The sequence below is a fragment of the Brachypodium distachyon genome, chromosome 1 (assembly GCF_000005505.3).
Source record: "Brachypodium distachyon strain Bd21 chromosome 1, Brachypodium_distachyon_v3.0, whole genome shotgun sequence".
NCBI lineage: Eukaryota > Viridiplantae > Streptophyta > Magnoliopsida > Poales > Poaceae > Brachypodium > Brachypodium distachyon.
The window spans coordinates 59,555,291-59,568,004 of NC_016131.3; the positions used below are offsets into that span (position 1 = coordinate 59,555,291).

General features: G+C 45.3%; 2 protein-coding genes and 1 long non-coding RNA gene across 3 annotated transcripts; 2 read left to right on the plus strand and 1 right to left on the minus strand.

Moving 5' to 3' along the window:
* Positions 1 to 1,717: 1,717 nt before the first annotated feature.
* On the minus strand, positions 1,718 to 2,456 carry LOC104581763. The gene is made up of 2 exons (XR_729900.3): positions 2,203 to 2,456; positions 1,718 to 1,953 (listed from the first exon to the last, which is right to left on the minus strand). It is a non-coding gene; the product is annotated as an uncharacterized LOC104581763 (long non-coding RNA).
* Positions 2,457 to 4,020: 1,564 nt separating this feature from the next.
* On the plus strand, positions 4,021 to 7,063 carry LOC100822090 (MOB kinase activator-like 1A). The gene is made up of 7 exons (XM_003561505.3): positions 4,021 to 4,119; positions 4,399 to 4,447; positions 5,101 to 5,209; positions 5,338 to 5,431; positions 5,671 to 5,804; positions 5,898 to 6,061; positions 6,732 to 7,063. The coding sequence occupies exons 1-7, from the start codon at positions 4,094 to 4,096 to the stop codon at positions 6,804 to 6,806; spliced, it is 651 nt and encodes a 216-aa protein (XP_003561553.1). The 5' UTR covers positions 4,021 to 4,093; the 3' UTR covers positions 6,807 to 7,063.
* Positions 7,064 to 9,844: 2,781 nt separating this feature from the next.
* On the plus strand, positions 9,845 to 12,154 carry LOC100834232. The gene is made up of 2 exons (XM_003557685.4): positions 9,845 to 10,186; positions 10,995 to 12,154. Exon 2 carries the CDS (start codon positions 11,029 to 11,031, stop codon positions 11,911 to 11,913), a length of 885 nt encoding a protein of 294 aa, XP_003557733.1. The 5' UTR covers positions 9,845 to 10,186; positions 10,995 to 11,028; the 3' UTR covers positions 11,914 to 12,154.
* Positions 12,155 to 12,714: the final 560 nt, after the last annotated feature.

Genomic DNA, 12,714 nt, shown 5'->3' on the forward strand with positions numbered 1-12,714 from the left:
ACAGAGGGAGTACGAGTTACGCCACGGACTTAATAAATTAAATGTCCAGCCGTACAAGCATATAGGTAGTCGATGCTGATACCGCTATTTTCGAACTTTTGTTGTTGTTGCACAAATCACTGCTTTTAGGGTAAACAAATTACTAGTAGACAAAAATTATCTAATCATTCCTTCACCCCAATTTTGACGTTAGTAGCCGTTTGGTGAGGACATCCAGAGAGACCAAGAGGGCGCTTCGGCGATCACACATCCATGTCATGGCGGCTGTTGCAGCTTCAACTCATGGCAGAGCACACCAAAGGAGCCATGACAACAGTGTTGGGGTTGTCAAGAGAAGTGGCGCAGGTGTTGGCGATGTAGGCACATGAATGGCTGATTGAGGCATGGGGTCAAACGGGGGCAGGGGGTGTGTGTGACAGCGGAGCACTTGCGCGGGCCCACCGGTGTGTGACGTCAACTTCCCTGACGGATCAGCAAGTCCGTCGACCCTTTTGTCGTGCCCAGAGCGTATGCCAAAGGCAATGAACCGGTCAGAAGAGGTGGAGTGGAGGTAGACTCACTACAAAAAAAAAATCATCAACCACCACCGTGGAGGCCCTTAAAACCTAAAACCATCATGTGAAAATCGATTTGTGATGTCTTGGAGACTGTCATGGACCTCTCGTTACAGATGAAATACATGAAGGTCCGACCTAACCGTCATAGGAAGGATCCATCCGTGACAATGGTTGACTATCATGGATAGGCCCAAAGCCTGAGTCAAATGTAGCTTGACCCATTCCATCCGCCCATATATGCAATTGAGACATCAATGCGACCATGCTATTTTTAAGTATTTTTATGAGTTATTACTATTACCCTTGAACTTTTTGCAGTAAAATAAATCGTTTATGTGGGCCGGCCACTATCGTACCTGTCTGGTTTTCAAAACTAGGATCCGCAGGCGCAGCCGCTCAAGCGCGCAGCAAGCGGCTCCCCTTCGATCCTGCGCGGATCCCCGCGGGGTTCCATCCGCGAGAGCAAGGCTCGTGAGCGAACGCTCTCTGGCCTCGTGAAGCGCCCCCGTGCGGCCGACAGAGCCCACGAGTCAACCCAAGCAACCCCAAATCATAGCAGTAGAAAACGAAAAGGAGCCACCGCTCAGGTCTCAGCCCAGCACGGCTCCTAGAAGGACGGCCCGACCTGCTGGTCGATTTCTTTCCGGCGAGGCCCAACCGCCTAGGCAAAAATCTGAATATAATTTTTTTTAGATTTTACGGGTACATAACTTTAGGTATACGAGTGACGTTTGTTTGGGCTTGCTTTTGACGCTTCCAGTGCTCTAAAAATCACTACTTCCGTTTACACATGAAGCTGAGAAGCACGTTCTTTTGGAGGGAAACAACTCCTGACGTGCTTTTCAGCTTCATGTATAAACGAAAGAAATACTTTTTAGAATGGTAGAAGCAGCAAAAGCTGAAGGAAAAACCCAAACAAACAGGCCCATAATCATGGAGCCTGGCCACCATGGTGTCCCATTTGGACTTAGTAGTTGGATAAACACCGCTTCCAATCGCTTATCATGTAACTCCCGCTTTATGACTGCCCATGGGTGAAACCGGATCGGATTAGAACGGATAATGGACATACCATATCCTATTGCATTTTTTTTTCTATCGATTTCGGAACTGGTGCGGATAAGGTATGGATGTAGAACACAAATACGGAATATGGCAAATAATTCAGGAAAACGGACATGATACGGTAACGGAGCGACGTCAAAAATGGAACGGTTAATACGGTAGAAATGAACGATTCATCATATTAGCATCACCGATTCACCATCTGACAAAATCAAAAAAGAACCGCCTTCAGCATCACCATCTGACCATCATCACGCAACTCCCGTCAGCATCCTATCCCCAATACAGGATGTTCTGGAATTAGTGGGCACAAACAGCATCACGTAACTCCCTGCAGCATCCTATCCTCAATCATCATGTGGCACAAGCAGCAGTATGCACTAATACACAAGCATAGATTTACAGTTGCAAGCTCTGGAATTAAAGGAGTCATATACAAACACAATGATCGAGGCTTTCCAATTCAGGTTGTCAAATGATTAACACTTGCAATTTGGAAGCAGAATAAATCTTCAAAGTTTCCATCGATTACTCAATGCAAATATAGTTGGGAAAGGGAAATACTCTAACTTGCACATACAGAGAGAGGCAGCGACGGAGGCAGCAGCCAGCGGGCGTCGGAGGCTAGCGGGTGACGACGGCCGGCGGCCGTCGGTCGGCGAGGGTAAGTGGCGGCGAGCCAGCGACGGAAGAAGCAGCGGTCGTCGGGGGCGCGAGGCCGGGCGATGAGCCGGCGACGGCGACGGAGTCGGCAGCGGGAGTGCGCCGCCACTCCTGTCTCGTGTTCGTGGTCGAGGGATGGGGATTGGATTGGGAACCGTCGAATCGATCTACAGGGTAAACGTACGAAACTATGATAGCTGGGCCCTGGGCCTCAATTTCTGGATGGGCTGAATAGAGAAAATCGGATAATATCGAATCTATTCCGAATCCGATTGAACTATCCGGTATCCGTTTTCGTGTCGTGTCCGTTTCCCGGCGATGGTGTTTCTTTGCATCCTACGGTGGACCAACACAAAGGTCGCCATAGACGGTTGTGCCGCATCTATAATCTTCTAGGGGGTTTTAGAAAAATTGCATGTGTGGTGGCAGTTTTTTTATGTCCATTCCGTATACGTCTGCATGTATATTTGTTTTCGTACTCATGTTCTAAGTAAGAACAGACAAGGAAAGAGAGATCGATATGAGGATTTGAGATAGCAAGTAGTAGATGCCCCGAACAACGATCCATCGTTAAGTGTCTTCGTCATGTGTGCACTCTTGCAAGGGCCACATGAACTGCGTATCTTGCTCCAGCTTCTCAATGACCTTCTGTAGAATCACATCTCTTCATCCTCATTTTATCCGAGGTTTAAGAAACCCATCTTGTCATCGATCTTCATTGCAGCTGGATCATCATAGCCGCCCCTGGATTCTCCGATCCCATCCCTTGTACGTGCTTCGTCTCCCCCACATCCCACCCGATCACCCGCTTCTTCCGCAGAACTTGTCATCGTCGCCATCGGCTTCTTCCCACCACCCTACCGCCCCGAGTTCCAAGTGTGCTCGCTTGCCATGGCTAAACCACACAATCTCTATACCACGAGAGAGCGCGTGCCTCCTGATGATAAAACGCGCGAGACGAGATCCACTCTGAATCAAGAATGGCCCATTCGATCGACTCCAAGACAATCGTCCTTGAGATAGACCCCTACGAAACTAGGGTACCGAGTCCGCTTGGTGATATATACTTGTTCAAGTAGTCGGAAAATTGATGCGAAAGGTGTCAACTTTCCTCCTTTTACTTTTTTTCTTTTTGGCTTAGGTTGTGGAGGAAGCTTTTATATATCCTCTCGGTATTACGTCCGCATGTGTACTTGATTTTGTACTCATGTTCTAAGATAAGAAAGAAAGCACGAGGAAATATATATCAAAACCGGAGGCCGAAGGGGGGGGGGGGGGGGGGATTGAGATAGCAGAAAGGAAGAGATGGATTCCGTTACTTGTATGGAAAGGTTGAGTACGTAAAGCTTAGCTGTTGATGAATCGGTACGAAAAGAAAGCACAGCGGAAACCATGAAAGACGGGATGAGCGCACAGCAGGGCGTGATCGAGCAGATAACAGCCAGCCAAAACGCCAAGCCAAGCCACTTACAGCACAGAAGGGACGACGGGATATCGAACGGATGCAGCGGCGGCGCGCGAAACGCACGCACCGCTCGATCGGCGCCGTTTTAGTTTCAGCTTTTTTCTTTCCGGTGCTCTAGCTCTACTCCACCCCGTCACCGCCAGCCTGTCTCTCCCCCTTTTCTTTCTCTACTAGACATCCATATCCGTGTCCAGCCGTATACGTCAGGTATAGCCGTATAGGCATATATAGAGCAATTATATATATGTGTAAAGAGGACTCGGATCACAGAAATAATCATCGATCAAACGCATAACCTTTCCTCGCTCGCTTCTTGTAGACGACTCGATCGGGGCTGGAGACTATGAGCTTCTTTGGTCGTGGCAGCAGGTGAGGATCGGACGTCGACGCGCGCCACCGTAGCTAGAATATACGCACTAATTCTCCGGTTGCTAGTCTTCTGATTTCTTCACTACTCGGAATCTCTCGTGTTGATTCATCATCATCATCTTCTTCTTCTTCTTCTTCTTCTTCTTCCTCTTCTCGTGCATTTTCTTGAAAAACTGCTGGTTAATTCGCTGCTACTAGTACTAGTCTCTCATCATCCCAAATTTGTCTCCCTTGTTTCGCTTTAACTTAATTTGGCCATCTGACTGACTGATTGTGCAGGAACCACAAGACATCCAGGCCCAAGAAGAGCGCTCCAGCGGGGGACAAGGTACATACGTTGCGATCTGAATTATTCAGTTCTTTTTTCAATTTTATATATACTCTGATACTGATTCATATACTGGTAAGAACACACTTTTATAGAGTACTGAACTCTAGATACTTGTTTCATTTTTTTCTTCTGAAACTTCACTCTAGAAGTTGTAATAAAACAACGAGACTTATTATGAATCGCGGCACTTGAGAGAGTAGTACTAATTACCGTGATATACCGTATTAACCATGTGAACCAACTTGAGACGTTTTGAGTAAGTAGTCGGTACTGTAGTCTAGCTCATGTTCGGTTTCTTTTTGCTACTGGTTAATTAATTAACTCAAACCGAAACCTTGGGCAAAAAATACTGCTCAAACTGAAACCATGCACGTACACACCTTTTTTTTGCTTCCGTCATCAGCAGAGCCTCTGTTTCCTTGTCGGCACATGCCTAGCTTTCCTGCAACACCAAAACTACAAGCCACTAGCTGGTTTACAGGGGCTAAAATTGGAGACAGCTAAGCTGAGAAAGTTACAGGGACTCCGATTTAACTAGAGCAGTGCCAGTTGTTATAACTTGGTATCTGCAAGAGCTAGCATGCTCAAATCTGAAAACCAAGTTCAGTTCATTTGCCAGCTTGATGACCAGGTTTGGACATTTTATGCAGGGGATGAAGCTCAAGAGGCACATCGACGTCACCCTCGGCAGCGGTAACTTGAGAGAGGCGGTCTGCCTGCCAGTTGGGGAAGATCTCAACGAGTGGCTCGCTGTCAACAGTAAGTTACCCCTGTGCTCAACTATATATTGTTTGCTTGACGTTTTAATTAGTTGGCCTCAAAGCTTTTGCAGTACTGTTATTTTGTACCTAGTGTCTTAAGTACTTTATGATGATTTGCATCTCCAGCTGTTGACTTCTTCAATCAAGTGAACATCCTGTATGGCACAGTCACGGAGTTCTGCACGCCAGATACCTGCCCGACTATGTCAGCTGGACCAATGTACATACAGTATTCCCTTCTTTCAATTATGTCTTTGGCACCAGCAGATTCACTAAACATATGATATGCAATCCAGTCTCTAAAATATCACCAAAGAGAATATGACAATCTGATGAGACTGCAGCACATGATAACCTCAAAAAAATACATGATAACAATTAGTGTCATAGTTTGGAATAGCAACCAGTGTGTTTGGAACTTTGGATGGATGTTCTGTAACTGATGAAATGTTCAAACAGGTACGAGTACAGGTGGGCAGATGGAGTCAAGGTCAAGAAGCCTCTTAAAGTGTCCGCGCCAATGTATGTTGATTACCTGATGGACTGGATTGAGAACCAGCTCGACGATGAATCCGTGTTCCCTCAACAGCTCGGTAATTAATCGTCCGTTGAACAGTAAAGTGCCGGCGTAACACTATTTTTTATTCTAGCATTGTGGCGTGATCAATGTACTGTATTGGCAACAGGAGCTCCCTTCCCTCCAAACTTCCGCGACGTCATCAAGACAATTTTCAAGCGTCTGTTCAGGGTGTATGCACACATATATCACTCGCATTTTCAGATGATTCTCAAGCTCAAGGTAGAAGCACATCTCAACACTTGCTTCAAACACTTCGTACTCTTCACAAGGGTAATCCCCGTTCTTCGTCTATATGAAAACGCACATTCATGAGTACTTCTTGCGAAATGATTACTGTGTTATGTCATACATGTTTTAAGGGAATTGATAATTAGTAAGATGGCAAGTCGTCTTTTTTCTTTTCAAAAAGGAGGGCAAGTCGTCTTAGAAATACAAAATATTATAGGACAAGTCACACATGTTCTTAGAATCAAGTAAAGTATATAATTGCGCATGGATGCTGAAGTTCTGACATGTTGACTTCAGTCTCTGAAGCCAAAAAATTGAAGTTACGAAGCTTGCTAGTTTATAATTGCATTCTATACCGACATCACCAATCATGCATGGACTACAAAACGGAGTTCCCCTTGGTGCACGCAGTGATTCAAATGCCTTTCCCCCTTGTTATTAGTGCTTAATGCTTTAGAATTTGATCAATCATTATGTACGCAAAGACATCCTATTCTTCAGAAGCGCACCCCAGCCCATCCCTAATTATGTTGGTATGCCGATCAGTCTACGGGCTAAAATTTGTGAAAATAGACTGTCTCATCTGGACGTAAATGACAAATTTAGTAAACTTGCTGCATCTCTCAAGAAATTTTTGCTGAATAGAATGCGCATATGGATCGCTCATTAGATTTTACAATAACTTGCTGCTGCTCTTATTTATTTTTGGCAGGAATTTGGGTTGATCGATAGGGCAGAGCTTGCTCCTCTTAGCGAGCTGGTGGAGCCCATACTACTTGAACAGTAGTCAACAAATACATTGATTCGAGAATTGATCTGAGGCAAAGTGCAGAGACATCCTTTTTACATTACTTTTGGTTGGTTTCTCCGGGTGCTGCACCGCATTTGCGTTTTATGTGTTTTCATGCTATACTGGAAGTGGATTGATTAGTCCGTTCTTGTGTGGTCAGATGATCTGCTGTTGATCGCAATTTGTTAATTTCAATCCGTAGAATTTCCCGTAAACTCGACTTTGGAATTAATAGATATTATCACCTGTTGGCATGTTGCACTTTAAACCAGGTAGTGTTTATAGTTGCACATAAACAGCGACATGCCATTTTCCTTTTCTCTTTTGACGTTTTCATCGATTGAGAAGATAGAATGTACCAACAATTTCAAGAAGCAAGGCTATAGACTTAAGGATCGGAGGGCGCCATTCTCCTTTCCTAAGTACTCCATCAGTTCCTAAATATAAGATATTCTAACTTTGTTCTAATTTTTTTTATTTGACTAAGTTTACAGAAAACTCTACCAAGGTTTACAAGCTCTGTTTCATCGTGACAGCCCACTAAACGGCAACAGTAGAAGCCTCTTCCCGCTTCTGTGGGAGGTTGAGATAATGTCATACTAACAGGCTGTAAAGATGAGGCCAGAGCGAGAGAGAGAGAGAGAGAGAGAGAGAGAGAGAGTGACAAGGATAAAAAAAAAGAACGTGCGGGGTCGAGAATGAGACACGTGGAGCCCCAACTTAAGCATGGAAGCCCGTTGGATGGGCCAGATAAGTTAACATGGTGAGTTTTTAGCTGACCTAAATTCCTCAGCCTCTCCTCGACCTATTATTAATGAGTTTCATGTCATTACAACCGTTTCATGCCATCCAAACTGGTTGAGCAACTCCTGAATTACCGGCTACACTTAGCTGGTATAGCCAAATAACCACTGCTTGTGAAGTGGATACCAAGCTCGGATCCAGTGGGTCTAAAGATAAAGAGGCTGTCTGGTTGCCTTCCTGGCATCAAAAGGCCTGACCGGAGCACTGCCTGGCCGGTGCCATCAACCCGTTTGGTTGCTGCCTGAAGTGGCGCGTAGCTGCTGGCCTGATTACTCCTTTGTGTCATTAGCCGGAGTTAGGCCTCCAAAATCGAACGCTCAGGCAGGCCAACCAAAGTGTGTCGATTTGGTCTAAACTATTGCACAAAATCTATATTATTGCTACCACGCTTTCCAATGCTCAGGCTCCGGCCAAACAAAAAAATGTGAAGAAGCCTGGTCAGGCATAAAGCATCAACTTCTCAGATTCCTCTCAGGCATGTAGTTTTCTCAGGCATATGTCTCAGGTCACAAACCAAACAGGCCTAAATAGCCTAAGCTGTGACCCACACCTCCTAGCACAAAACATATTGGGAACACTAGTACATAGGGTCAGGTTAAGGTGAGATAAATGACCCGTAACAACCACTAAAATGTTGTTGAATCGATTCATACTTTCTGCAGAAGATGCATGGCTAACGTTCATGACACCGGCATTTCGCCAAGTTGCCATATGTAAGAATAATCCAATTACAAAGGTATCATACAAAATTCTTTATCTTTAAACGGATTTTACTATGGAGAGAGAGAGAGAGAGAGAGTGAGAGTTTCCAATATGCTATGTGACACATGTGACAGAGACTGACGTACGCAAGCCTCACCACGACACAAATCCTACAATGCCACTCCATGCACAACGATATGTTACATGGTGCATCGCTAGAGATTGACGTAAGCCTCACCAAAACTACCAATCCTACTCCCCGCTGGATCCATTTTCCGTACACGCCAGATAGGCTACATGGTGCATGCGATAGGGATTTGCGTAAGCCCCACCACGAGTACCAATCTTATGCTATCGCTCGATCCTATTTTCACGCACGTCAGATACGCTACATGCCGCACGTAATAGAGATTGATGTAAGCCTCACCACAAACAAACCCTAAAATATCGTCGGATCCAATTTCCATGTACGACAAATAACACAAGGTGCATGCGATGGAGATTGACGTAAGCCCTACCATGACCACCAATCCAACTCTACCGCTGGATCCAGTTTCCACACGTGACAGGTACGCGACATGACGTATCTGACAAAGATTGGCGTAACCCTCACCAATACCAATCGTTCATAGGTACTGGATCCAGTTTCCACGCATGACAGATACACGATAAGCCACATGTGATAGTGATTGACGTGAGCCCCTCCCGAGAAATAGCTCCACTTATCTGACTTACTTTGCGTGAGAACTCAGTCTAACACAGCCAACCTAGAAGTCTGGGATCAATAAGAGTCGGGCAAAAGCTGACATTTGTCGGTATCGTGCTCATAACATCCATGACGTGTTCTCACCATTAACACCCTATCAACAAGTGAATTTGCCTATTCGGAAAACGATCTTTAATATTTTTCAATCCTTTCCAAAACTGGGAGTCATAAGTATCTTTTTTACCGTACGGTGGGCACATAGTTTGCCTTGTTCTGCATGTGAGAGAGAGAAGGTGATGCCAAAAGAGAGGAATGCGATCTTGGCCGTTAGATTTGAGCGTACAGCCATAAAAATGAGTGTTAAAATTCAACCGTTAAATAGACGGCGTTTATCTTTTAAACGGAGGTACACGTGACAAATCCAATCCGAGAAGTCTGAGTTCATGTTGAGGAGAGGAGAATCCTCTGTCTACGCCTAGAAAGCGCCTTTCTGAATGTCATGATCGTACTGCGGTAACAACCCAGAGAGCTGTGTTCTTCCTATATGTATACATTTTACTAGCAGCTTGCCATCCGAAAAAAGAAGGGACTTTTGTGATAAACACTAGTCGTAGTCGTAGCTATCTTATCTGAATCTGGTCTTGCGCCAGACTCCACTCCAGTCCGCTCCGGTCCAAGAGAGCGCCGCGTGAGAGCCACTACTGCCAACTGCCAACTGCCAGTGCCAGCCAAACGATGCATCATCAGCTATGTTGCCGGGGCTCCAACTCCTTATCTATCCCAAGTCCAAGCGTCGAGCTGTACGACGCAAACAAGGTGCCGCCGCTAAGCCGCTTCCTGATCCCCTCACTGCTTTCGTGCTTCGCTTGTTTTTTTTCCTCCGTATTTGTTGGTATCTGCAGCTCAGACCACACGCGACCCCAACCTCTTTTCTTTATCGATTCAATCAAGCGTACTAGCACTCCGGCTAGATGGGCTTTGCGACAGTAAAGTAAATCTATTCTATTCGTATAAGTGGTAGGCTCTATCACTCTCTATCCACCTATCTCTCCTCCTCTCCCGTCCCCTCTGCTTCTTCTCTGCCTCCTTCCGCTCTCTCTCTATTCCACCCTACAACCTCCGATCTGCAGCTGCGGCTCCTGAAGGTCGAGGAGACAGGCGGAAGGTAAAACATCCGCACCGCATCTTTTTCCTGAAACCGCGCGTGTTAATCGCTATGCTTTTGGGTGCTATTTTCTCCGCCGGGAGTGTGATTAATGGTTTTATCATTCTAATTAGTATGTGGGCTGTCGGCTGCTTTAATTTCCTTGTCTAACCCAAATGTTTCCTTGAACGTCCTTGAGTTGTTTCTCAAGTTCGGATCTTCACATCTGGTCAAACTGGTAGTATGACGAATTGCGTCTGGAAACCAGGGTTTATGCTAGGTTTGTTTTCCCGTAATTATTCTGTTGTTAGGAACTAGTAGTAGTACTTCGATTCACTTATCAACAGGAAAATAAACTGCCGTACCATTGACAACCCCTGCATGTATATCGTCAAGGGCAAAATGCTTATTCAGCCCACCTATCTAGGATTTAACTCTGTATTCTTGCTTTCCGCTGCGCTGGCTAATAAACAAGGATTTAGTAACTCTGGATTCAAGGAAATCTAAGGATTAATTGCAAGCTACTCTAGTTTTTTTTTAATTTTAGTTACAGCTCTTGGGTGACAAGCTCAAACTTTGTTCGGGTGATCAACGATCGCACTTGCCTGATAAAATGATAATGATTCCTCAGCTTCCACTACAATTAGATAAAAGTATTTTTTTTTTCAGAAGGTATCAGTTTATTTACTGATTGTTGATCTCAATTTTACTTCCACTACTCTTGGATATGCAAATTTTGTCAGTAATCAAATAGTTGCATTATACAAGGCTATAATCCTATTACTGTCAAAAGGTTACTGAACAACTCTCGTCTGGATGTCTCTAACAGGCTGGTCAGCACATTGAAAGGTGAACCCAAATATATGGCCTTCAAGGCTGCACATGTTATTCCATCTAGTTTAGCAAGGCCATACAGGTACAGTTTCAGTCCCTCCCAGTCTTGTTATCAGCCAAAACCTCCAATGAGAAATGAAGCAAGAATCAGCGTGAAGAATCAGCACGAGAGTTCACCAGTCCTGAGATGCAGTGCCAATGTTCGCGGACACCTCAATGAGGCTGTTCCATTTCCGCAGGATTACACAGCTGAAATTCCAATAATTCTACACCCGTCGGTTCTTTTCCCTGGCGAAACGCTTCGGCTGCAGACATTTGAGTTCAGATACCGCATGATGATGCAAACACTACTCCAGGTCCAGGAAGGCCTCAGCTTTGGAATCATTTACTCTGCTCGACGGGATGATATGATAGCAGATGTAGGATGCATCGCCAATGTCCTCGAGTGCGAAAGGCTTGTTGACGACCGTTTTTTCTTGACATGCGTAGGCGGAGAGCGCTTTCGGGTCTTAGAGGTAGTCAGAACAAAGCCCTATGTGATCGCAAGAATCATGGCACTGAATGACAGGGACTCACCCAATTCAGGGCATCATTGTGACCTGGGGTGCCTGATGCAGCAAGTGGAAGGGCACCTGAATAACGTGACAATGCTTTCAGACAAACTCAACTGGAAACAAAGGGGAGATAATCTTCAGGCTGGGCAGGTCAGCAGGATGCACTCCCCGGAGTCTTTCTCCTTCAGAGTCGCCAACTTGTTCATCGATGATATTTCAGAGAAGCAATGGTTGCTCCGGTTGGATGACACAGCGCAACGGTTGGCGCGAGAAGGGCGGTACCTGGAGAAAAGGAGCAAGTACCTCGCGGCCATAGCAGCAATCAAGGGCGCATTTGGACTCCTGTCCTGCAATGACTAATAGTGGCAAACATAATGCACCGGAGTTTGTACTAGTAGTACTGATAGATATCGGCAAGAGTAGTCTCTTGATCAGACTCTGTAGCCATAGGTTTCTCATGTTGCCTTTGGTTTGCTATACTTTGGTTTTTTCTTTTCTTTTCTTTTGAGAAACTATACTTTGCTTTTACCCTGATGTGTATATATTGTACATTGCTTGATGGCCGTGTTGTGATGGTGAAACTTGGCAAATTCTATATGTATGCACTCATGTGTAAAGAGGTTGTAAATCGGGCTTCACGCTGAGGTCCTAGCTATAGCCATGATAGATAGTTACAATAGAAAAAATAGTTGATAAATACGTAACAAAAGTCGTATTTAAAAAACCATGGTTATTTAGAAGTATTGATACATGTACATATGTTACCTAATTCATGTCCAGAACCAGTCAAGTAGCGTTACAACATGTCCAAGATAGACTCAACTAAACCTCTTTTCCGCCCAAAATGGATTCCTCCTTCCCTTTGTCCCGCTGAGTCTCCCGGTAGGCCGGTAGTCCACACCCCACCGCCGACGAGCATGACCTCACCAGATCCACCATCTGCCTCCTCTGTTTCCGTTGCTCCCTTGGTCCTTCTTCGGAACGGAAAGAGAGAACAACTTGGGCCGCTGTCAAAAAAAAGAGAAAGAACAACTTGGGCCTTAGATAATTGGCCCAGTTAGCCGAGGAAAATAAAAGCTGATGGACAAACCAGAAACCAACCCCAAAACATTTGGCCCAATTAACGAGCCTCTCGCGGAGCTTCGCATGAGTCTCGGGCCG

Bases quoted from the DNA above. Each gene is read 5' to 3' on its own strand.
- LOC100834232 (XM_003557685.4), top strand. From the start codon at position 11,029: ATGGCCTTCAAGGCTGCACATGTTATTCCATCTAGTTTAGCAAGGCCA.
- LOC100822090 (XM_003561505.3), top strand. From the start codon at position 4,094: ATGAGCTTCTTTGGTCGTGGCAGCAG. The intron at 4,448-5,100 runs GTACATACGTTG...CATTTTATGCAG, and splicing joins GCGCTCCAGCGGGGGACAAG to GGGATGAAGCTCAAGAGGCA. The intron at 5,210-5,337 runs GTAAGTTACCCC...TTGCATCTCCAG, and splicing joins CGAGTGGCTCGCTGTCAACA to CTGTTGACTTCTTCAATCAA.